This window comes from Acipenser ruthenus, chromosome 12 (assembly GCF_902713425.1).
Source record: "Acipenser ruthenus chromosome 12, fAciRut3.2 maternal haplotype, whole genome shotgun sequence".
Taxonomy (NCBI): Eukaryota; Metazoa; Chordata; class Actinopteri; order Acipenseriformes; family Acipenseridae; genus Acipenser; species Acipenser ruthenus.
In genome coordinates this window covers 30,231,148-30,255,428 of record NC_081200.1, presented here as the reverse complement: position 1 = coordinate 30,255,428, position 24,281 = coordinate 30,231,148, and the positions used below count along the sequence as shown (strand labels likewise).

Genomic DNA, 24,281 nt, shown 5'->3' with positions numbered 1-24,281 from the left:
GAATTATTTTATGGTCGAACCGATTTGGACCGTAGTCTAAAGGCAGGAGCTGGTTATGGCTGGAAAACCTTTTTTTTCCAAATCAATTCAACTCAGTTTTGCAACTGAAAGAAAGAAAAAACATTCTAGACAGCCTATCGCACATCTGGCCAAGTCAAAAAATGGGTGATGATAGTACACCCTAAAGAGAAAAGTCAAATAGGTTGAACCCAGCTCTGAATAATGTAACACAAATTTGAGGAAAACACAGAAAAAATGGATGAACTAGTATTTTAATTACGTTTTCTATCCATGTGGTAGAACAACTGCTGAAATAAGAAACGCGGTTCTGATTAAAACTGATTAAGAGGGCTTCTAGCAAATTTCACAAATGCATTGGCAACTGACTGAGCCAGTTTTTAAATTGAATTCCATTGTGCATGTGTATTTTATTTACATGTTAGGTTATCAAGATTTCTTAATTCCCATTTCATGTAGAGTGCTGGCAGTTAACCCTGACAAGGTTGTTTGAATTAAAAAGCCTTACAGATGTTAAGATTTTATCTACAGCTATGGCCAAAAAGTTTTGTATCAGCTAGAATTTTAGAATTGAGAAATAATAATACAAAAAAAACCATAAAACTATATGAACATAATTTAGATGTTTTATTTACCATCATGTAATCAAAGTGTTATTGCAAAAGTAAATAGTAGTACAGTATTTCACGTTAGATATCGAAATGTCACATTTTTCAGTTTTTTGTCAGTTTTTCATGTACTGTATATGGAAAACTACAAAGCAGTATGTAATTCAATATATAAACGTAACATTATTCAGCATGTTTCATTTGTTAAATTTCTTAATTCTATAGTGTGATGCAAATAATAAAGCTGAGGCACAGGATTCTTTCCACATAACATGACAAACCCAGTCTGCTTAAAAAGTGGTAACTAAGAGTGCATAAAAAAATACTTCCTCTTCATCTGGAAATTGTGACTACTCTGAATGAGAGTACTGAAGAGTCACTACACTTTTTTTAGCTTTCATGAGAGTGAAAGTCTGTTTTCCCAAGTGGAGGCTAGTTGTACTGTAAAGAGTGAATATGAATTAGTGCACAAGCTCCCATAAAATACTTCTTATAAATCCAAAATTTGGCTTGAAGAGTACAACAGAGGCAACTTCACATTACACACTGGGCAGCCATCTCATGGTTCTCAGTCCTGATGAAGCTACATGTTTCAAACCTGAGCATCCGCTGTGGGTCATCCCTGCCTAAGGGGACCACATTCTGCTTTCTGAGATGCTTTCTGCATTCCCGGTTGATGATATGTGAAAAAGGATTTGAGGGTAGCTGTTGTGTGCCTGCAAAAGAAGAGATGTGTAACTCATGTCCAACATGGTGGAAACATTTGCATAGGAGGTAAAAAAAAAAACAAGGTAACTATTTTATCAACTTTGACCTCATTTTATTCCATGTGGAGATTGCCCTTGACAAAAAAAAAAAGAAAAAATGTTAGTGTCATTTTAAAGCCAGTTTAATAATAAAAATAATAAAAATTGTCATAACAAATAACATATATTTCTATATGAATATGGTAAGCAGAAGAATTTTTTTCCGCATGTTTACCATGAAAATACAGTACAGTCTCCTTCACTCTTCCCACAGCCATGAGTTTATATATACAACATATAAAATGCAATTTTCCTATATGTCTCTTCTTGTTTTAATGTTTGCTCTTGCTAGCCTTCAAGCTTGCCACAGGCGGCACACAGTGAATGTTATAAATAAACATTGCTCGCCCCCTAACCGTTCTGCATACATTTCTTCCTGAACAAACAATTGCGTCTGTTAATGAAAGGTCTTCTAGAGCCATGATTAGTTCAACCCCTGACAGCCAGGCACGGAGAAGACGGCCATCCATCAAGCAATGGAGTGCTTTATTTTAGTTACAAATACCTTGCCTTTGCTCTTCTTGACAATGCAGAGTACTCTAAGTTATACTATCCCTCTTCTGTTTTATTGCACTGGCTGTGTGTCTATTTCTTTTATTTTCTTGAGAGACGACTGAACGCACCTCAGAGAGACAGATCTAAGCAGGGCATCAAAGATGCAGAGCCAAAAAGCGCTTCTTTCACAGCATCAGAGCTATATTACAACCATTAATTTGTGTGGATGATTCCTATTTAAATCTGTTAGTCATGTATTTTAATTACTTGGGTGCCAGTAATGTAATCCATTTGTAGTGTTTCTAGGCAATAACACTGTTTCACTTACTGGTACACCCTGCAGAGCTTCTCCAACAACATTACCAGATTATCAAAATAGATTGCAATCTAGACATAATGTTCTGTTCCCATAAATACAGAAATAACGTGCTGTGAAACTAACACAGCATTGAGATGTTTTTAAATTATGCTTTTACTTTCTCTGTGTACCGGTATTTTTACAAAGAAACAAATGTAGATCAAGTACTGTACCTGCCCATGGGATAATAAAAGCCTGTATTGGAATATCTAAGAAGATCTACTATTTATTTTATTACAAGCTTCTTGTGTTTTTTACTCTGTATGTTCTTTTGTTTTACAAATAAATAATGTTCATGTTAAAAAGATCTCCCCTACTGCTACAGTATGTATCCATCAAATCTTTCTCACAGTAAGAGTTTCACCCCCTAACCCAAACTACCCCTCCCAACGAGCGCCCATCTGTCACCATGTAAACCAAACTCACTCTATCCATCAGATCCTTTATTAGTCAGTGCAGAAAGCCAATGACAACAAGCTTTCCTGCTTACAGAAGTATTCCCTTGACCTAAAAACAAAACGGGTTAAGGTTACATAAGGCTTGATAAAGCTGCATACAGATTCCTTTTGCCATGCACCCAGCTACAGTTGTGCAATGTTTCTGAGATGTCTAATGGTCCATGTACCCACTTCAAGCATTACAATTGTAATATGTTTTGCGTGTGTTAACCACGAGCTGCATCAACTGGCATAACAAGCAGTCTTTGGATTGTGGGTTATGCATGTTTTCTTTTTCTTGTAACCCACTTGTCCTCCAGTAGTGCAGTCAGTTTCTACCACACATTAGGGAGAGGTTAAATTAACACTATGACTCAACCAATAATAATGTACTGTACTGGGAACCACAGTGTGTGTGCGTGTGCGTGTGTGCGTGTGTGCGTTTGTGCGTGTGTGTGTGTGTGTTTCTGTGCGTGTGTGTGAGTGTGTGTGTGTGTGTGTGTCCGTGTGTGCGTGTGTGTGTGTGTGTTTCTGTGTGTGTGTTTGTGTGAGTTTGTGTGTGTGTTTCTGAGTGTGTGTGTGTGTTTGTGTGTGAGTGTGTGTGTGAGTGTGAGTGTGTGCGTGTGCGTGTGTGTGTGTGTGTGAGTGTGTGTGTGTGTGTGTGAGTGAGTGTGAGTGTGTGTGTGCGTGTGCGTGTGTGTGTGCGTGTGCGTGCGTGTGTCAGTGTGTGTGTGTGTGTGTGTGCGTGTGTGTGTGCGTGTGTGCGTGTGTGACAGGACAGCATCACTGACATTACTGTTATGTACCAGGAAGGGAGACTCAGACGCAAAGGTACACTTTAATAACAAATACAATGCAGAAGCAAAACACTAAACATTAAACAGAACAAAACACATTTACAAAATAAACTGCACAAGGGCCAAAACAAAAGGTTTACAAACAAACAAACGAGACGTGACGTCACAGCTCACTAACATCAACTCTAACCATTACTAACACCCATGATCACCCTATTTATACACCTGTGCCTGGAGCCTTCATTTTTCATTTAGTAATTTATTCAATTCATGGCTCCAGCCACATTCCCACATGTTTTGACAGGGAGAAATTTAACCCCCTCCCTGCCAACCCATTATTCAGGGCTTTAGCTCTGCCACACCGCCACAGTGTTGAAAACTAACAAGTGTTGAAATAAATCCTGTTGAAATAAATCCTGTTGAAAAAAGCGGCTGCCAATTTTTGTAATGAATGAAAGTAAGAAACAGCGCCATCACAAACTTTTAAAAATATGTGTTTTCATTCACACAGACATAAGACTTAACCCACATCCCAGTACACCAGCCACAATCGTCTTTGGTCAGCCGGAATCCCACGCAAACCCCAAGGTCTGTTACCTAAAACTGACCCCAAACCAATGCATATAGGACTTTAAAGGAAGGACTGGAGTGAGTTTCCAATGACTGGAATGGATTTCAACAAAAGTTAAAATAAAAATGATTCATATCAGAGGTTGCTTTAGCCGTAGGGTCGACTCACTGCTGACTGACATCTGTGCCTACTAAGTTGCTGCTGAGTTTTATATTTTAGGTTTTATGTTTTATGATTGATTATGTGGTTTTTGTACTCCTTTTGTATTGTGTTTTATGTTGTTTGCTGTGGTGGTGTGAACCTCTTGCCAGGCCATCATTATAAATGAGAATTTGTTCTCAATTGACTCATCTGGATAAAAAAAAAAAGGTTTTGACTGACTGATAAAAAGAAAGAAGAAAAAAACAAAAAAAAAACTCCTTGGGATAAACCTTTTCAATCTTTGGAGATACATACATTTACATTGTATGTCCTATTCAATATTGTATACAGTGTACACCACAGGGGTCATTCTTGTAATATTCATGTATGATTCTGATATGATATTCTACTGTACTGTACATACTGCGGATGGATGTCATGGTGCCTGGCTTTTTCATGATACTGACACCTGTATTAACTACAGTTCATGATACAGGCCCTTTAAGCTCTTAGGACTTGTCCTGGAAAGCAGTGTTGAATACTGATGAAGCCTTTGTCTACTTGGCTTTGTGTTTTACAATATAAAACCTACAGCAGAATGTATGAGTGTTGGAAGTTAAGGAAGTGATGCTAAACAAAAATATAGGCTTTTAAGCCATATAGAAGTAATTATTGCTGGGCTAGACCAAGCATGTCAGTGTAAAAATCATGCAGTGACCTGGTAATGACTGTCATGCTGTGTATTAACATCTGCAGTATCGATATTTGTTTCAGTCCAGAGCAAAAGATTCTCTGAAGGGAGAGCTGAGGAATGCAATGCATTTCCCTTTGTGAGCTCTCTGCCAGGCTGGCTCCAGCCTGTGTCATGTGACCTATTCCCAGCAGAGTTTCCACGGAAACTGAGGAATGGTAATGAACCAAATAAGGCAAAATATTAACATCTACCTTTCAAAGAATTGAAATATCACAGTTTGTTATGACACTTCCATGCAGCGCAGAAAGACTGAGAAGCAACTGGCGATGAAAGAGGTTTGATTGGCTAATCCTATCAAGGGTAATGTGTTTATTTTAAATGGGGGGAGGGTACATTCCATTCTAAAATTCCCAAACCCGTTTGAACTCTGGATGCCCAAACAGATTTGATTGGAACCAAATCACAATGAGAATGATGCATGATTTTGTACCATTAACATCTGTGTTGTTCTTAAATGTCCATTTATGTTACAAAGCCCATGACATAAACCTTTCCTTCTTTCAGAAGTATCCCTTGCCCTAAATACAAAAAAGGGTTACATAAGTTACGTAAGGCTTGAATCACAATCATGCTGTATACAAATTCCTTTTGCCATGTACCCTGTTACAGTTGTAATGTTTCCAAGATGTCTAATGGACCGGATGCCCACTTTTCACTTTAGGCATTATAATTTTAATATGTTTTGTGTGTGTATAACCACGAGGTGTATCAACTAAGCAGTCCTTGGAATGTGGGTAAGAAAAAAAAAAACATTTCTGGTGTAACTTATTTTTGTTATAAACCCATTTTCCAAAACTAGTCTCTTTCTGTCAATGGAAAATAGATTGGCACAGTATTGGTACCTGTCTAGGTACTGGTGAGACAAAGAAACGTGCATCACAGCTGATGATTTGTGGGAATAGGTTTCTATTTATTTGTACTATTCTATTTGAACTGTTCGTTTGTATTTATTTATATCTGTAACCTGCTGGTCTTGGTTTCTTAACCCTACAGTGACTCTGCTCTTAACAGTACCTATAGAGGCAATGTTAGGCTTGACCACAAGGTGGTGCTCTGAAAGCATGAAGCTGCAAAATTCAGAAAAACAACATTATCAACATTGCCAGACTTCTTCAATACAATGGTTGACCTACAGAAACCTTGTGAGTCACCCAGCTATACCATTTAAAAACTAATAGACTTTCATCTTTCTTACTTTAAAAAATATGTGGTAATCCTGGGTAACCCTGACTGTATGCAAAGGTTTATATTGGGTTAGTCTATACAGATTTAGAAACTGTTTGCTGCCAAATTTTGGTTTGCAAATGTGAAGACAATTATTGTATTCGACATGTGTAGTGCACTATAGATATCTGTCAGCTGAACCTAAAATGTCTCTCAGGTACCCTCTATACCAGGGCTTCCCAACCCTGGTCCTGGGGACCCCATGTGTCTTCTGGTTTTCATTCTAATTGAGCTCTCAGTTACTTAACTAGACCCTTAATTGAACTAATAATTGCTTATTTAGACCTTATAAAATAGATTACTTATAAAATGTTACAGTTAACTTAAAAACTGCAACTGTTTAAGAGCTGAAAACAAGTAAAATGTTTAATTAAGCAAATTGCCAGTTCAATTAAGGGTCTAGTTAAGTAATTGAGAGCTCAGTTGGAATGAAACCCATAGGTCCCCAGGACTAGGGTTGGGAAGCCCTGCTCTACACAGTCTATTATTTTCATGCAGATTATGATAGAAGAACCACAGTATGCTGACTGCTGATTGGAAAACTTTGGACATTCAAGCAGCACAGTTCTACAGAGGTATTAGTTAATTAGTATTGGGTAGGGAATGATGTTCAAGAAGAACTTGATACTTATTTTGTCTTATAACTGTGTGACTGCAGTATGGAGTTTCTAATGTGGTAACAATAAATCAGAGTGAATACGTCAAAATAAGATATACATTGAATGATGGGTTATACAAGGAGGGCTGCACAGGAACACTGTGCTCATTTATTATTTGATCAATGTATTTATTGTTTATATTATTTTCTTCAGCTTCTTGGATTGAGTGAGACAGTCTAATTCTTGGATTACATGTTCCATCCCCCATACTAACCTGAGTTATATGGTTTGTCTCTATTATCTCAGTTGATAACAACCTAAAATTGTCAGGAAGGGAGACAGCACTAGAACTGTCCAATAAAGGAGTGACCAGCAAGGGAGCTCGGTGGCAGAGCACTACAAGGAAGCTCAAGATCAAATTCTGGAACTGAGCCCTGATTTTTCAGTGTGATTGTTTCTCTAAATCAGAGACACTGGCAGCCGTTTGGAAAGCTTCCTCTAACAGGTGATTTGTTTTACAAGGCTATGTTTGTGAGTTACAGCAGTACGTTGCCTCTTTAAATGCGTGTCTCCTGAAAATCTTTTTGAGTCGCCACCAGGAACTATCAGCAACTCGAGTTTATGTCAAACCTGTGAAAATATCCCATAAGCAAAACCCTTCATTAACATTCCCCGTGGGCACTGATGAAGCTGCTCATTTAGAATAGACTGCTGGTACAGTTATATAACAATACTGGGTCTCTAGGGTCTGTGTACATTCCGGCCAATCTTTTTTGCATTCTAAATCGGAAAACCAGAAAACGACTCCTTTTTCTATTTCGTTTTTTCTTAAAAACAAAAATCGACCCGTTTTTCATTTTCCAATTTCTCAGTTTAAAATACAAAAAATGATTCAGACTTGTTTTCCCATTTTTCATATTGCTTTTTGTAACGAAGTATTCGAAATTGAATAATCTAATACAAAAATAAATAACAGACTGCAGGGACGGAAAATGAAATCAATCTCCAAGAGTCGGTGATAAAGAAGGTAGTCTTTATTCAAGCAGATATCTGGAGAGACAATACTTCGCAGGAAATATGTTAATGCTTCTCTAACAGGTACACACTTAAACAATGATAGATATACGAACGTATCGGAAGAGGGACAGACCTATTCAAACAAGCGTGCCAGACCCCTTTAGTGATCCTATGGCAAGCTCTGTAAGATGCTAACATGTCCTCTCCCTGCGGTTTGCAGCTCTTACAAAAGACGGAACTGCGATAGAGTGCGAAACTGTAAACAGAATTCACCCCCACCCTTCTCCATATTCTGTTACAAAAGAACCTCCCACTGCAGCATGAAAACACTCCACAACATTTAATATCTTAAAAATTATGTAGCTCCTTCAGGACCTTTAAAAAAAAGGTCAGACACGGCCAACTCTCCGTGTCCCGCTGTTATTACGATGAGATAATTTCGGGCCTGTGGTTATTGTCGTGGAAGTGTTCTGTCTGTTTACCAACATTATTTATTAATTCATTTACGGTTGATATAATATTTATATCCGGCTTTATAAACTTAACTGGATTATATTATCATAGCACATTTGTCCAGGATGCTCACGTATGTTTAGAGCTCCCCTTTCAGTGGTACCCAATTTGTTTCACTTGGGGGGGGGGGGGGGGGGGGGGGGGGGGGGGTGCATCTCCATAGATATAGATATCAATGTATTGATGCAGAAAACATCATTATTATTTATTTCTTAGCAGACGCTCTTATCCACGGCGACTTACACTTGTTACAAGATATCACATTATTTTTACATACAATTACCCATTTATACAGTTGGGTTTTTACTGGAGTAATCGAGGTAAAGTACCTTGCTTAAGGGTACAGCAGCAGTGTCCCCCCACCTGGGATTGAACCCACGACCCTCCGGTCAAGAGTCCAGAGCCCCTGACCACTATGCCACACTGATGTCATAACAACGAGACACATTCGATATGAGTAGAGCAGCATCAGTACTACTTTTTTTTTTTTAATGGCCTATTATTTATTTTTGTATTAGATTATTCCATTTTGAATACTTTTTTACAAAAGCAATATGAAAAATGGGAAACAAACCTAAATCAGTTTTTGTACTTTAAACTCAGAAATTGGAAAATGAAAAACGGGTCGATTTTTGTTTTTATGAAAAAACGAAATAGAAAAAAACAAGTTGTTTTCTCTTTTTACACTCGTACATATTATCTATTATTATTTATTTCTTAGCAGGCACCCTTATCCATATCCAGGGCGACTTACAGCTGTTACAAAATACCACACTACAAAGTATCACATTGCAAAATGTCACATTACACAATATCACATTACAAAATATCACATTACAGATAAGAGCAGTTATAAGGTACAGTAAAATCAGTAGAAAATAAGATGAAATTAAAATAAGAGCAAAATAAAGAATTCAGTAAATAATTACATTTAAGAGCGAGTTCGACTAAGAGCAGTTAACTTATAGTAAAGATATTTGCTTAGAAGAGTAGATTCCATTAAGAGCATGTAGTAAGTATAATAAATGGATAATAATGATTTCAAATAAGAGCAATTACAAAAAGCGTGAACATGGATAACTTTAAGGGTAAAATCAAGTACAAGACACAGGAAACAGTTATAATTAAGAGCAGCAGTAGAATACGGCAGAATATGGAGTTAGATGCAAATACAAGATGATGCAAGTACTGGTACAATTGGGTGCCATTTAGTCCAATATAGTCTAGTATAGTTGAGTTCAATTGTTAACTGAGGTCATTTAACACCATCCTCATTGTGTTCTGGGTTTAAATGACAGGTCTCCTTGAAAAATACACTAAAAATCCCAGCTTTTTCTTGAACTCTCTGATATATATATATATATATATATATATATATATATATATATATATATATATATATATATATATATATATATATATATATATATCCTGCTTATTATCCAGAGTTGCCCTTATAGACTGACATAATATTAATAAGATGGCTGTTTACATGATATGTGTTGATCTTAAACCCAACAACATGCCAGCAAAGAGAAAAGTAGTATAGCTTTGACGACTATATAAACGACTATATAAAATAGATGTGTCACTCAACCAAAGCTAAATGTATTTATTCCAATATATACTGCAGAGATCTCTGGTTGTGTTGCACAAATATTTGCTTGGTTAATCGTAAGAGGGAGATAGTAAAGCTTTATATGGATGTAAGTTTTGAATCTGTGGGTTTGTATCTGGTTCAGGTAACTAACAAATGGATACATTTTGCCTGAGAGATACTGATACATTTATTCTCTGGGCTATCGATCTTTTCTAGCACTTGTATTGACGTCATCACATCAAAATAATCCTCTTTATAAATCTCCACTACACAGCACTTCATAATAAATATGTGTCTCCTTTGAGCTGATATTTACCTAGGAATGATGACATACAGTCATGTGATCTATATTTGTATGGTTTCCTATTAATGTGACCTTGCTGTGTTTCATTATATTGGATTTAAACAAACACAGTACCGCACACTTACATATTATGCTCCAAAGTGTTTATATTTTATTATACCCAAGATCAACGTTTCGATCTACCAGATATCTTCATCAGGACAAAGAACATAACAAACACCACAGTACATGCACAATTGGTTAAATACGCAGGTCACCGTTTTTCTCAATGTTTTCACATTGGTGGCCCACTATTAGCACGACTGCAAGGCGATGCTAGATTGTAAGTGGCTGCAGAAATGAACATACCGAGTTGCAGATTCTGGAGCTGTACAGACAGTAGACTACAGGAGCTAATGCCCTGCAGCCCTGCACATCCACGGCCGTAAGAGATTGCTGTGATTTTCAGAGGCAATAGGTCAAACCTGAAAACTGACAGACGCGTGTGAATTGAAACGGGGCTGCATGCGTAATTAAGATAGGGGGGCTGGGGTTCTTTAACAATGAAGTGAGCTACGCATCCAGTCTAGACCAGGCAGCATTATGCGGCCTCTTCAATGAAATTATCAGTTGGAACAAAACAATGCTTTCTCTGCAACAGTAACTTATCAGTGGATTAATGGCTGGATGATACGAGGGATCGGGGTATCCTTCAAGGTTACCCAATATTTATATTTACATAGATCGGGCTCTCACGCAACAGCAGTCCTGCGGAATTACAGAAAGGTAAAATAAATTCATGATTCGACTTCAGATTTATCAGGGAAAGTATATTCGAAAATGTTCTCTTGAATTCCTGGATCAGTACATACATCTTTTATTGATATTATTGTTGTTTGTTTTATTAATGTTTATTTGTGTGTGTGTGTGTGTGTGTGTGTGTGTGTGTGTGTGTGTGTGTGTGTGTGTGTGTGTGTGTGTGTGTGTCACTGTTTTTACTATGCACTAACAGCAATAATTATGTGCATGAATATTCCTATTCCACGTACATCAGCATGCCTTCTCAGTAAGGGATACCTTTGAATGGGGCAGACATCTTCAGGGCCCTAATGCCTGCTCAGTTTAAAAGATTCAATATGAAAGGGTTTCCAGTAGATTTTATTCTGTGCTATTTCTAAACGATACTGCGGGAGTGAGGCACAATACACGATATGCAGTAAATTACTATACCTAGCCATTTTCGTTTAATGAGACACAAGTATTATTATTATTATGATGATGATGATGATGATGATGATGATGATGATGATGATGATGATGATGATGATGATGTATGTATTGATTGATTGATTTGGCACGTCTCTGCATGGCTATGCATTACTAAATAACAGCTAAAGCTCCGAGGTTGTTGCAAAGTCTGTTTATATTCTTCATCCGAGTGTTAAATCCTATTTTTACGTTCCGTGGAATCTACTGTACAATTGTTGTAACCGTGTGCTCAAATTGCTGCCATCTTTTCAGTTAGTTTCAGTGTCTAGGTGTGAGCTGTCTTTTTACACAAAACAGTAGACTGCACTTGTTCTGCTATCCAGAAAGGAAATCAACACAGAGCGGAATGAACACTCCAACAACAGTCGTAGCCCACAATAGCTTCAATGAACCATGCTAACAAACAATGCGACTGACGCCTCAGAATTAAAGTGTAAAATACGCATAATTAAATACTTTCATTTCTGAATATTCTGAATTATATTAGATGTTGTTTGTTTGTTTGCTTGGTTTACTGAACGGCTCATAATTTACCCTTTATTAATAGGGTACTTATTATAAAGTAACTCGCCAACTACACTGAATAATCTATTGGAGTCTAGAGCAGAGCTGGATCGAGGTGGCAACGTTAGTGATTATTAAATTCTGTAAACTATTTAAATTGAATAGAGATTGAGTGGGAAAGTATAATTCCAAAATGACCTGTTTATACACTACCCTGCCCAGCAAATGCTGGTGAGGTGGTGATCAGAAAGAGAGTTAAATAATAAGCTGATTTTCAACACAGATTTACATACAATTATTTAAGTCTGCTGATAACTGCAGACCACTGTCAGTTGATTTTAGAATGTTAAGCAAAGGGATTAATTAAACCAGCATAGCTACTGCTTGAATCACTATGACAGTTCAGCTATTGGTGGTCCTTGTTATTGGGCGTGTTTTGCAAGTCACTATTTTACTTCTAAAAAGCCCTGTATTGAAGCTGTACACTATTCTTATATGTTGTGGGGTAAATGTCGTGGAGCATCATTTGCAGCATCATGCTGATGCTCTCTACTTGAGAGATTATTAACTTCTTAATGGACTGATTATGTATAACAGGGGAAGTGTTGCTTTTGACTTGGCAGATGTCAAACTGCAGCGATCATTATCTGCTTTGATTTTACCTTAAGATTCAGTTTGTTAAATGGTCATAAAGGAAAGCCAGTACAATAGACTGCAATACTCTATGGTTGCTGCCCTATGTAGATACTTAGCCATGATTTAGTGTTTTACAGAGGCAGACATATACAGAGGGGAGTATTTATAGTGGTGTAATTAACCACAGTCTCTGATGAATTTGGTCAACTTGGGTTTAAGAAAATAAGAAAGCACTCCATAGTGAGAGAACCTAAACATTTTGCTGTAGAAAACCTATCAATCACGTCTAAATTTCCAAAAGGATCTATCTTGGCTCTGAAATTAGTTAAGTTATTAATGTGTTTACCAAATGCATGCATGAATGTATGCAGATGGAATCCATATACACTATAATACCAGAAATAACGATTCACAGACCAGTATATACACAGAACAAAATCTACAATATGTCTCATCAAGTCGCTGTTACTACCAAACCAAACATGGACATTTATATTTAAAGCTATCAAGCCCCAGATGTTTTGAGGGTACTGCACCTTTAGCAGTGATTTTTCTTTTAGTTAGACCACACTCCAATACTGGCATGTATACCATCAGATGCCCTTAATAATAACAGTCAATTCCAGACAAACACTCATTGCTAAGACTATACTGTACTGATCAGTTGAAGTTTCAGTCCAGACAGCCTGAAGCGCCAGCTCTGAATAACTGCACCACATGTGCTTTAGAAGTGAATATTATTTATTTATTTATTTATTTATTTATTTATTTATTTATTTATTTATTTTTTTGAGGAGGGGGGTGATAGAGGCTTGTTTGAAGGCAGAGGGAAAGAGGCCAGAGGAGAGGTGTTGAGAAGGAAGGAGATGAAGGGGAGTAGAGCAGGAACAGCAGCTTGAAAGAGGTGAGTGAGGAGGGGGTCCAGGTCGCACATGGTGGGTTTGTGGAGGAGGGAGGAGAGGTCAGAGTCTGAGAGGGGAGAGAAGGAGGAGAAGGGGGGTGAGTTAGTAGGGGAGACAGAGGGTGTTGGGGTTGGAGCGGAAGTGGGTGGGGGGGAGGGAGAGGTGTTAAAGAGTTTGTGGATATCAGAGAGCGGAGGTTACGGCTGGAGGTGACAGTGGGGGTATGTGGAGTAGGGAGAGTGGGGAGAGACAGAGAAAAATAGATGAAATAGTGATCAGAGAGGTCCAGAGGAGTGACAGAGAGAGTGGAGGGGCAGCAGGCCCCGGAGAAGGTGAGGCCCAGTTGACGGCCAGCTTTGTGGGTAGGAGGAGATGGAGAGAGAGAGAAGTTGAAGAAGGAAGGAGAGGAAGGAATCCGGCAGAGTGGGTGGGGTTGGAGAGATGGATATTGAAATAACCTAACAGGACAGTTGGGGTAGACAGAGAAGGGAGGGAGGAAAGGAGATAGTCGAGTTCATCGAGAAAGTGAGTGAGAGGTCCAGGGGGACGGTACAGTACAATTAACAAGAGTTGACAGGGAGAGGTTAGTTGGACAGCGTGGAATTCAAAGGTGTTAACAGAGAGTGAGGAGAGGTCAGAGGGGACAGAAAAGAGTAAGGAGGGAGAGAGGAGAAGACCAGTCCCAGCTCCCTGTCCAGTGAGACACGGAGTATGGGACAGGATGTAGAGAGAGGACAGGGCAGCAGGAGTTACAGTGTTATCAGGGGAGACCCAGGTTTCAGTGAGAGCAAGGAAATCGAGAGAGAGGTGGGAGGCAAAGACAGAAGAGTGACAGTTCCAGAGGGCACCAGAGAGAGTGCGGGAGGGGAGAGAGTGGGAGGGGGGAGAGGACAGAATAACAGGGATGTGAGAGACAGTCATAGCAGGACAGGTGAGACAGATGGGTACAGTAGTAGTGGGAGCAGGAGCGGTGGAAGGAGGGTACAGACCTGTCTAGTAGTTGGCGTCTTCCAGAGCGCTGGTAGGTTTGGAATTTCTCCATCAGCCTTTCCTCGCAGGTCTCTCCTCGCTGGACTCCCACAGCTAAACTTAGCTTAACTTTGTTAATGAGGCTCTTTGGTTGGCTAGTGCTTCGTGCTGGCGCACAAATAGGCTAGCTGTTTATTATACTAACTAGATAGATAAAAGCTGTGTGTAAACCAATCAAATTGCAAAGTCAGCCTCTATTCAGTTTAACCACACTCACCTGGTACTAATCACAAACAGTAAATCACATAATTAAAACAATACCACCTTTATAATTTGAATTGCGCCTGTGAATTGCGCCATTCTATTGTGTAAGGTTTTCTCCTTGGATCCGGCGCAAATAGTACAGAACGCCCTGTCTGCCAAGGCAGCAGAGGCGTGTTCTCTGCCCAGGCACTTGACACACAGAGTGTGTTTGTCCTGTGGGGGCAGATTCCGCCTGCAGGATGTGCACCGGTGAAAATTCGACATTGGGCCACCGAATGCCGAAGCATTGAGGCGTCAAAGCTCTTGAGCGTCAACGGAGCTGAAGCACTGAAGCGTCCAGGCTATAAGCACCGCAGCACGAAACCCTCGAGGGGATCGAGTGCGCTGATGCAATATGTGACTTGTGACCGAGGTCGTCAATGCATCGAGGCGTCGAGGCCCAGGGGCACCAAGGGTGTCAAAGCACAGAGGCTCCGGGGTACTGGGGTCGCGGGTGCTGAGAAACACAGAGGACACCGCTGCAGGGAGCTGTGGAGAGATGGAGGCGTCGAGCGCCGAGTCCTCGAGGTACCGAGGGTGCGAAGCACTGAGGTACCGAGGCTATGGAGCACAAGGGACCCGATGGTCTCGAGGGTACTGGAGCGCAAGGCATAAAAGACCTTGAAGCATCGAAGCGCTGAGGCGTATAGTCCTCGAGGCACCGAGGGTGTTGAAACACAGAGGTATCGAGGCTATGGGGTGTCGGGGCACCGATGCGCAGAGGTACAAGCCTCGAAGGCGTTGAAGCGGCAAGGCATATTGTCCTCGAGGCACAGAGGGTGTCGAAGCACCGAGGTACTAAGGGCTATGGGGCGTTGGGGCACCGAGGGTAATGATCTGCAGAGCTTACAAGCCTCATAGGCGTTGAAGCGCCGAGGCGTGGAGTCCTCGAGGCACTGAGGGTGTCGAAGCACCAAGGCACGGAGGATGCCGAAGCACCGATGCACCGAGGTTATAGAGCACCGAGGCACGAAGCCACTGATGTCGGGAAGCACTTGAACACCGAGTGCGCCGAGGCACAGAGGTGTTGAGGCTTTAGTGTACCGAGGGGAGGGCACTGAAGCACTGCGGCACCGAGGCTCTGAGGCACTGAGGACCCGAGGGTACGCGGGCATCGAGGCCTAGACACTAAGGCGCCAAAGCACCAAGCACCAAATACCGAGGGCAAAGCACCAAGGTACTGGGCTGTGTGACTGTGTCTGGGCTGCTTGCAACCAGGAACAGCACGTAGCTTGCAACGGTGTGGAGCGTAGCTGTAGCAGTGCAGTCACAGAACCAGTGCAGCGCAAAGCTTGCAGTGGAGTGGAGCTAAGATGGCATCTGGACCGCGTGCAGCACACGGTTGGTAAAGCACGTAGCTTGCAGCGGGGTGGCACAGCCTGCAGACCTGGAAAAGGGAGAAAAGAGTATATACCTACTCACCGCTTTATGGGTGAGTGGAACAATGTGCTTGTCTACTCAACAATAGGGCCAGATATCGGGCCTACTGGAGGAAGCACACAGTTGTTATTGTTTATGATTTAAACTGCAAGGCAGTAGTAAAGAGAAACACTCGACAGTAGACAGGAGTGTGAGGTGTTTTTTTTTTTGTTTTTTTTTACTGTAAGCAGTAACCAAAAAACAGTGGTAACTAACAACCTGTAGGGGCACCAGGCCGCACAAAATGCTCAGAAAATACCTGACTAGCAGGCATATCCCAAAAGTATTGTTTTGACGGTCATCTTCGAATTGAAAGGGAACACAACATTCTACCAAATGTCTCATCCTTGACCTTTGTTATATTAATATAAAGAAAAAAAATGCGGAAAATAAAACAATTCTAAACTTATTTTAAAAAATATAGTCAAACAAAATACCGTACAGCTGTACCATACATACAACTACGGCTGTCGTTGCGCTCATCCAGATTCTTTTTTTTAAACACCCAAATAAAAAAAAAATATATATAAAAAACAACAACTATGCTTAAACGGGATATCTTTGGTAAATCATATTTTTAAAACCTTATTCACCCTTCAACATAAAGTAACTGAATTGTTGTAAGACAATATAATCAGTAAAATGTGTGGATTATAAAGACATTCCTAAATATATTTACAAAATATAGCGATACAAGATACAGCTGTACAGTTGGTCTATAAAAAATTTTGGCATCTTTTGGCAAACTGAGTTAATTAATAACAATAATGAATAACAACTGCCTTTTGTTTCATGTGATGTCAGTAGCACGGCTGGCGCTGCAGTGGAAAAACAACCCTTATAACCGCACCGTGAGGGCTCAGTACGTCCCTGGCGGAGCTTGGTTGTACAGTGGAAAAGAGGCATAATATTCTTGCAGCTTTCAGAGCTTTCAGAACCATCATTTTATAAACTTTAGAAAACGTAACCCCAATTGCCAATTCTGAATTCTCAGTTTGTATTTGAAAGAGAGTTTAGTCAGATGGCTTTTGGGAGCCAGTAAAGGAGTCTCAGTTCATAAGAAATGGGTATCATGAATATTTTTTTAGATGAAAAAGCTTGAAACCGGTGTCTCCAGCCCTTGTCTGGTCATGTTCTCTCCTGCTCCTTAGGGCTTCTGTAGAAGTAATTTGTAGTTTGACCAAATCACAGCGAGGCATAGGGTGGTCCCTAGGCAGTTTTTGCAGCTATATATTAAATGTGAGTCCTGTAATAGCTATTTTCCTTTATTGCTTTCAGTATTCTTTTCCTGGGTTATTTTCATTGGGAAGAAAACAACACATCTCAGTAGAGTTTCTTGATGGGGTCTGTGTTTGGAATCAGCTATTTGTTTAATGGGCACTCTTTAGGACCCAGTAGAGCAAAGCAAAGGTCTTCAGAACAGCTGAGTTCAAAGAGCTGCTCAAACACAGCAGGAAGAGCAAGGCGGGGCTCAGCCAAAACAGCCAAGGTAATTACAGAATCACTTCTACACCAGGGTTAAACACGAACCATATTTTTGAAAGCCCAGTCTAGACAAAATTTCCATTAATCACCAACCACATTAACTCAATTTATGATAAAGGCTTTACGTTTTATTCATAGGTTTACAAATGCAAGAAAGAGAACTGTAATACCCAGGTTTGGGTCTGAAAAAGAAGCCAAGCAAAATTGCCCTCGTTAATCAAGATGTTAAGACACCTTGAAGCTCCACATGCTTTTTCCATTAGTGCAGCTTTATTATTTTGCCAAAAGAGATTTGTCTAGCAATTTGTTCCAAAAGAAAGGGTTTACAAAATAAAGGGAAAATACACTTTTTCAGAAGGAAACAAGGCTTGAATTTATTGTATTTAACTGACAGGGACATGACGTGAAAGAGTTGCGGTCATCTTTCAACTCCCAGTTGTAAAACAATGTCACAGCAGTGTGATATCTAATGGTAACCAGCAGGAATTCTTAATGAAGTCTGAAGGGATTAATTGAAAACTGCTTCCAATAAAAGCCCCAGTTTTGTTCCCTTACTTTGTGATAATGTATGTATCTTGTGTAGTCTCAGTTTCAATAATAGTTCATAACAGCTGGGCCTCACTGATAAAAATCCAGTATGCAAATTGTATTATACTGTAGCCGGGCATGCCTTTTAGTTATTGCAGTTTGACATTGACATTATATTCTCAAAACTATCTGGGAGTTGTTGTTCAATTTGAGATTATTAAATAAATGGTAGAATTTTACTGCCTTGGCCAAATTAATTGGTTAAATAATTTAATAATAAAACCCCCCAGAATAAAAGTAGTCTAAAAAGTTGTGGTGTAACCTTAAAAGCTAAACAGGGTTTTCTTTTTTTTTGTTATTGGAAAATCATAAGTCAAGTACAGGACGGGGCTGGATTTGGAAAATATTTAATGCCTTGGGATGCAATTAATGATTTTCAGTAAGAAAATATACTCCATGTATTGAGTTGCACTGTGAAAAGGTACATTATGTATAGACATTTGTCTTAATCTGTGAATACTTTTAGTTACCATTTGGTTATATCAGACCAGGTGATTCCAAATTTCAGCTTTGGTTGTTGAGATAAAGGTGTCACTACAGTTTCTCGCTTTAGTACAAAGTAGTTACAGAGCCACTTTCTGGTTGGTTTAAAACCAAGCTTTGCCTGTGAGGCCAGCAGGTCTGAACCTGTCGAAATGAGTAAAGCAGAATTTGGGTGTGCTCTATCTTGGCTGTCGCTGACAGCTCATTTTGTACTCACACCAAACTGTAATAGATGCTTTATTTACTTCTTGCCCTGACTGGAATTCACTGCCTTAACACAATATCGTTTCATTGGGCCACAAGGCAGCCCCTGAACAGACCTGCCATTCACTTCTCACTACCTACTATACACACCATCTGTTTTACACAGGTCTGGTTGTGGAGTGACACGCCATCCTTACCTTTAAACTCGTCCACGTCAAGCGGCTGTTGATTTTCTTTAATTTTTTTTTTTTTAAAGAAACACGACCCCTGATTTAAGGTATCGCCTTCATGATTTCTGGAATGATGTAATATCATAAAGTTTATTTACACAAAAGTAAAACAATAACTTGTATCTTCATCAGCTGAAGTTGTCTGTGGGCTGCATGTGTCAAACGTTTAGCCATTGAAGAAGAGACTTTTTTTCATGATGAGTGGGTTTTTGTACAGGGAAAGGTAAGTGCAGAATCTTATAATTACAAAAATGTGATTAAATTAAAGGGACAACAGTCGTGTGGGAAAAGTCCATATTGATTCTGACTCTACTTTGGACTGGAAAGCTTGATAATGATAAATGCAAATTAATTAATTAAGTACATATTTTTTGTTACCTAAATTAAAAAAGGTTTGTGCACTAGTAGAAAAAGTAATGTATTGCTGACAGATTATAGTTAAGTGATGTGTGTGTGTGTGTGTGTGTGTGTGTGTATATATATTCATTTTAGTAATGTCTTTGTTGGTTTTGTGTTTTTATTCCAAGTTGTTGTATTTTTATTCAGTGGCAAGCATAATAATTAATAATACCAGTAATACAGTAATCTCCATGCTTCGGTATGGTACTCTTTCTTTTCCTTGGCCAAACTTTCAAACTTTTTAAAATAACATTATAAATTATAAATACAGTAGACAAAGTTGTAATATTTTGAACGGGACACGACTGTGGAAAGCTTTTATTAATATTATTAGACTGATAAACATTCTATCATTTTATACATTTGGAAATAAAATATAAAAGCTTAAACTTAATATCAAATTGTTATTTTTATTTTGTCACAATTTCCAAGACTGATGGAGTTTTCATTCGTATAAAAGCAACAAAAACTGTATGTGATTTATATAGCAATATGGCTGCATTTTCATTTGTTTATGTGAAAGGAATGCAGGGAATGTACAGCTGTACTAAACATACTTCATAATCATTAAAAGAAAAAGATAAGATAGTGCAAGCGAAAAGGAGCAGGCACTCCCATGGTATCAAATGCACAACCTGAATCTTTTTAAAGGGGAGTTTACAGTAGCTGAACTGTACAGAGTGGACTTGATAACAGCAGCCTGATTTACTGCCTTAAATCAAGAGGATAGGACCAGAGGGAATACATGAAAATGAATGACAAACATCCCACACATAATTTAGGGAGCACATTTTCACTTGTCAGAGAGTAAATCAATGCGTTACTCAATGTGCTACAGTGATAACGGTTGAGTTCCTAAAGCTGAAACATTGGGTTATTTAAGAAGCAATTAGATCAGATGCAGTCCTGAGGGAATGTACATGCTGATACTGTTTGAGCCTTCACAGGCTATGCCTTATTTTCTTGCACTGATATTGTTTATGTTTAAGCTTAGGTATATAACAGCTAAGTTCATAAATTATTGGTTATTTATTTCTTTGCTGTTGTTTAAAAGAAAAAAGGTTCCAAATCAACATAACTGTCAGTAAAGACAAGCTTTCCGGTTGATTTCTTGGAGGGTTAGGGCTTCCAGGCTGTGGCTGTATTCATTTTGAGATCCTGTTAGAGGTAGGCGTGCCAGCAGGTGGAAGTCTTTAGGACACACACTGCTGGTGTACAATATAGCTAGCTCAGGCCCAGAGGCTTTTTCGCTGCCAGGTAATTGTCTTGTCACGGTTGGGATGGGACATTGGAAACAATGGCACCCCCGTGGTGTTGCAGAAGGCCTGATAACAAAGGCCGTCCCACAGCCTTTGGCTTAAAAGCCACTGGGATTCATTTGCACTTTGCAGATGTATGCTGCTCACAGCTGTGCCTGCCCCCAGGGTGAAGTGTGGCTTTATGCTGATCTGCTAATGGAGCTAATCTAATATAACTGTAACTCCTTATTTGAGGAGCCTACAGCCCGAGACTTGGCTGAAGCCTCTCAAATTACTAAATACTAATCAAATCATTCATGAGAGTTGACCAGGGAGAGGCGTGTGGTTCAAAGAGACTGAAGTGTGAGCAGAGGGATGAAACTGTTTTTCAGTTTGGCTGCTGTTGTAAGTCTTGCTTTTGTTGTTGCTCTGTCCTTCTGGTTTTTGTAGTTTTGCCAATGTGGTAACAACCAAAGAAAAAACATTATTCACATGGCACGATTTAGACAGAGCTGCTGAGTCCCACAGTCAGGATCAATTTGCACTCTAGAACATCATTCCTTCCAGGGTAAAGCCTTCTTTGTTCTTTATAATAAATCAAACCCTTGTTTTACCTGTTATACACATGCATCCTCCCCCTTTCATCCAAATAGGTACACTACTGATATCATTTGCAACAGAAGGTCATAAATGATCTTTTCATGCTCTGTCACATGCCACAAAGCAACACAGAAATGATCTTTTTCCAAATGCTGTTTTTAGTTATACAAAAATGTAAAAATGAAGTTGTCTTTTTCCAGATGCTGTTCCAAATGCTGTATTTTGATTAAAAAAAAAAACATTTTTAACAAATGAAAACATGTTATATCTCCGAAACACTTTAAAATTCCTCAGATGATGACTTGATATCAAAGTTGAGCAATAGCAAGAAGGTCTATATAGATAAAGTACAAAATGAATGTGTTAAAGATAATACTGTTTGTTGTGAGAGAGAACATTCATGTTTTCTGCGACTACTTCACATAAACCAATTATCTGGGGAGGGCAGGGGGGGGGGTTCTTCAATCATTGGAGAGATTGATGCTGGTGATGAAGGCAGGATAATGAACAGGGGAAGACTAAACATACTTGTTTTAATCACTGACGGTATTGATAGCAGTTTGTTTTATTGCTTTAGGGTTGTATTACTTGGAAGATTAGTATTGGGAAGAGGGGGATGTGAATTTAGCATCTCCTGACATGAATCAGGGAATCAGGTGGCAGCTTTAGTTTTTCCTCAGTGTCACATGTACTTTGTGTCATGCTTTACAAAGAGGCAGATCCCATGAAGCTTCTGTTTTCTGTGTCTGCTTTGTAATGGTCATGAAGGCTCACCATCTTACTTGATTGCAGGGATTATATGGAGGACCGGGACATGCACTCCAGGACTGTGAGCCACATGACAGGTAAGATCAGTGCTGCTTTGAAGTCCATGCACCCTCGTCATCTCACTGTGCTGGCCTGCTTTAAGATCAGTTTTAAACATTTTTAATAAGTAAATGTAATACTGCTGTCAATTTTACAGCACATATACCCACCAAGGAGTTACCTAACAATTAACAAATATCTAATATCATATCTAATTCCATGTTTTGCTTTTGCACTCACAGCTTTTCTAAGTGACGAGACGGAGACAGGCCCCCCGCTCCAAACACACACCCTGAGGGAGTTTGAGAAGGTAGGAGATGCTTCTGTGGATATGCTTGTCAATAACGCATACTCATAAAGATACTTGATTGAGGGTAGGGTACCTGAATGTAAGATGTATGGTCATTTTATGAGTCTGATTCCAGCTTGGGTGTAATACTGGAACACAAATAGCTGACAGAATGATAGATAATTTGATAGACAATGAACACCTTATGAAGCCCATCAATGACATGTTATTTCACTCAATCTTCATAACTAATTTAAATGGGAAAGAAGAAATGAACAGGCCATATGGAAACTCTGTGGTTGCCATAGTTACTTTCAAGAGCTTCTATTAGCACATTTACATTCTGAATAGTGGCATTGCTGTTGTTCTGGTTTTCTTGTTTGCATTTTGGTAAATTCATTATGATTGTGTTGATAGCCAATGCAAAAAAGGAGTTTGCATAGATCTAAGCAAAGGCCTTTTACCGAAGCAAAGTTGTTACACAGCTGTTTAGCTGTCATCAACTATGGAGGCGGTGTGTATCAAATGTAGTCCCAGGTTACAGGTATTGTTCGGTGTACAGTATAGATGTGCAGTCCCGTGTAAATTGCACAGTACATTGAATCGAGAAGGTTAAATTGTGTCGACTGTTTCTTTGTCTTGCAGACGTCTATAAATATATTCTGGAAAAGATGTCAGATTGTTTATGTTGCTGCTTTAATGCAACTTGGTGCAATTATCTCTCTGAAACTGCGAGAAATCTGTTGCCAGTTTCAAGAGTCTGACTGGGCAGGTTCATTTATAAATGGAACAAGGTGCTATGTTTTTGGAAGGAATAAGTGTAATGAAATGCAATTAAAAAAAATATATACTTTTTCTTTTTTACTAGATTCGAACAGAAGCGATATTAGTTATTTTTGGACATGCACAATCCATTGATTTGTGAAACTATTAAAACATGAAGACTGTCAAATATGTTTATAATGATAGAAATGAAATGCATATATACGAGATTATATATATGTACAATATTTTATTATTTTAAAATGAAATACAGACTTTAAATATCATGGCAATGTGTTTATGTATTCATTCATTTATGTATTTATTTTTCAGAGAGAGTAGTGCAGAGAAAGAATGTTGTCTCCCTGCCCCCCCCCCCCCCAAAAAAAAAAAGAAACCTCATGGTATGAAACCAGGATCACCCTGCAGCAGCAGTGTTCCAGTTAGCCATCATGGGACAAGATGTTAGATGAGGAAAAATAGCTGTAAATGTTGTAAAAAAATAAGTATATAATATCTGATGGAGCCTACTGTAAATATTGCGTGCATTTTGGTAGAAAAACAGTAAAAATGCAGAGAGACGTGACAGGTTATACACAAGCCCTTTAAAAATCTGGGGTTCAGCAGTTACAAAACTGAAAGAACGTCAAGAAAAATCAGAATTCCACAGGGTTTGATTTCTACTTTTTTGTGTGTTTTGTGTGACAGGGAGGGGGCAAGTAGATTTTTAAGAAGGACAAGTAGATTTTTCTAGCATTTTGTCCCTTGGACAACAAGTTTCTTTAAAAAATTGCACACCCCTGGACACTTGTATCAATTTATCTGTAACTAATTTGATTTGTTTAATTATGTTTTATTCTTCTTTTTTGTAATACAAGTATGTGGTTCCTATAAATGGGAATATAGATTTACCGTAACAAAAAAAAATGGCATAGATGGAGAGATAGCATATCAGTGTAGCTATCAAGAGTCT

The 24,281-nt window shown here is 39.0% G+C and overlaps 1 protein-coding gene across 2 annotated transcripts in view; it reads left to right on the top strand.

Moving 5' to 3' along the window:
* Positions 1-10,592: 10,592 nt before the first annotated feature.
* The window catches only part of LOC117417223 (myomegalin-like), an 81,685-nt gene continuing 67,996 nt past the window's right edge, over positions 10,593-24,281 (top strand). Inside the window, exons 1-3 of one of the 2 annotated variants that reach the window (XM_059034815.1) lie at positions 10,593-11,007; positions 22,243-22,295; positions 22,500-22,567. In XM_059034815.1, coding sequence (XP_058890798.1) covers positions 22,250-22,295; positions 22,500-22,567 — 114 coding nt within the window. In that variant the 5' untranslated portion in view covers positions 10,593-11,007; positions 22,243-22,249. Of the gene's footprint in view, positions 11,008-19,230; positions 19,437-22,242; positions 22,296-22,499; positions 22,568-24,281 lie in introns of those variants that run through there. The other variant, XM_059034814.1, reaches the window with a different exon arrangement.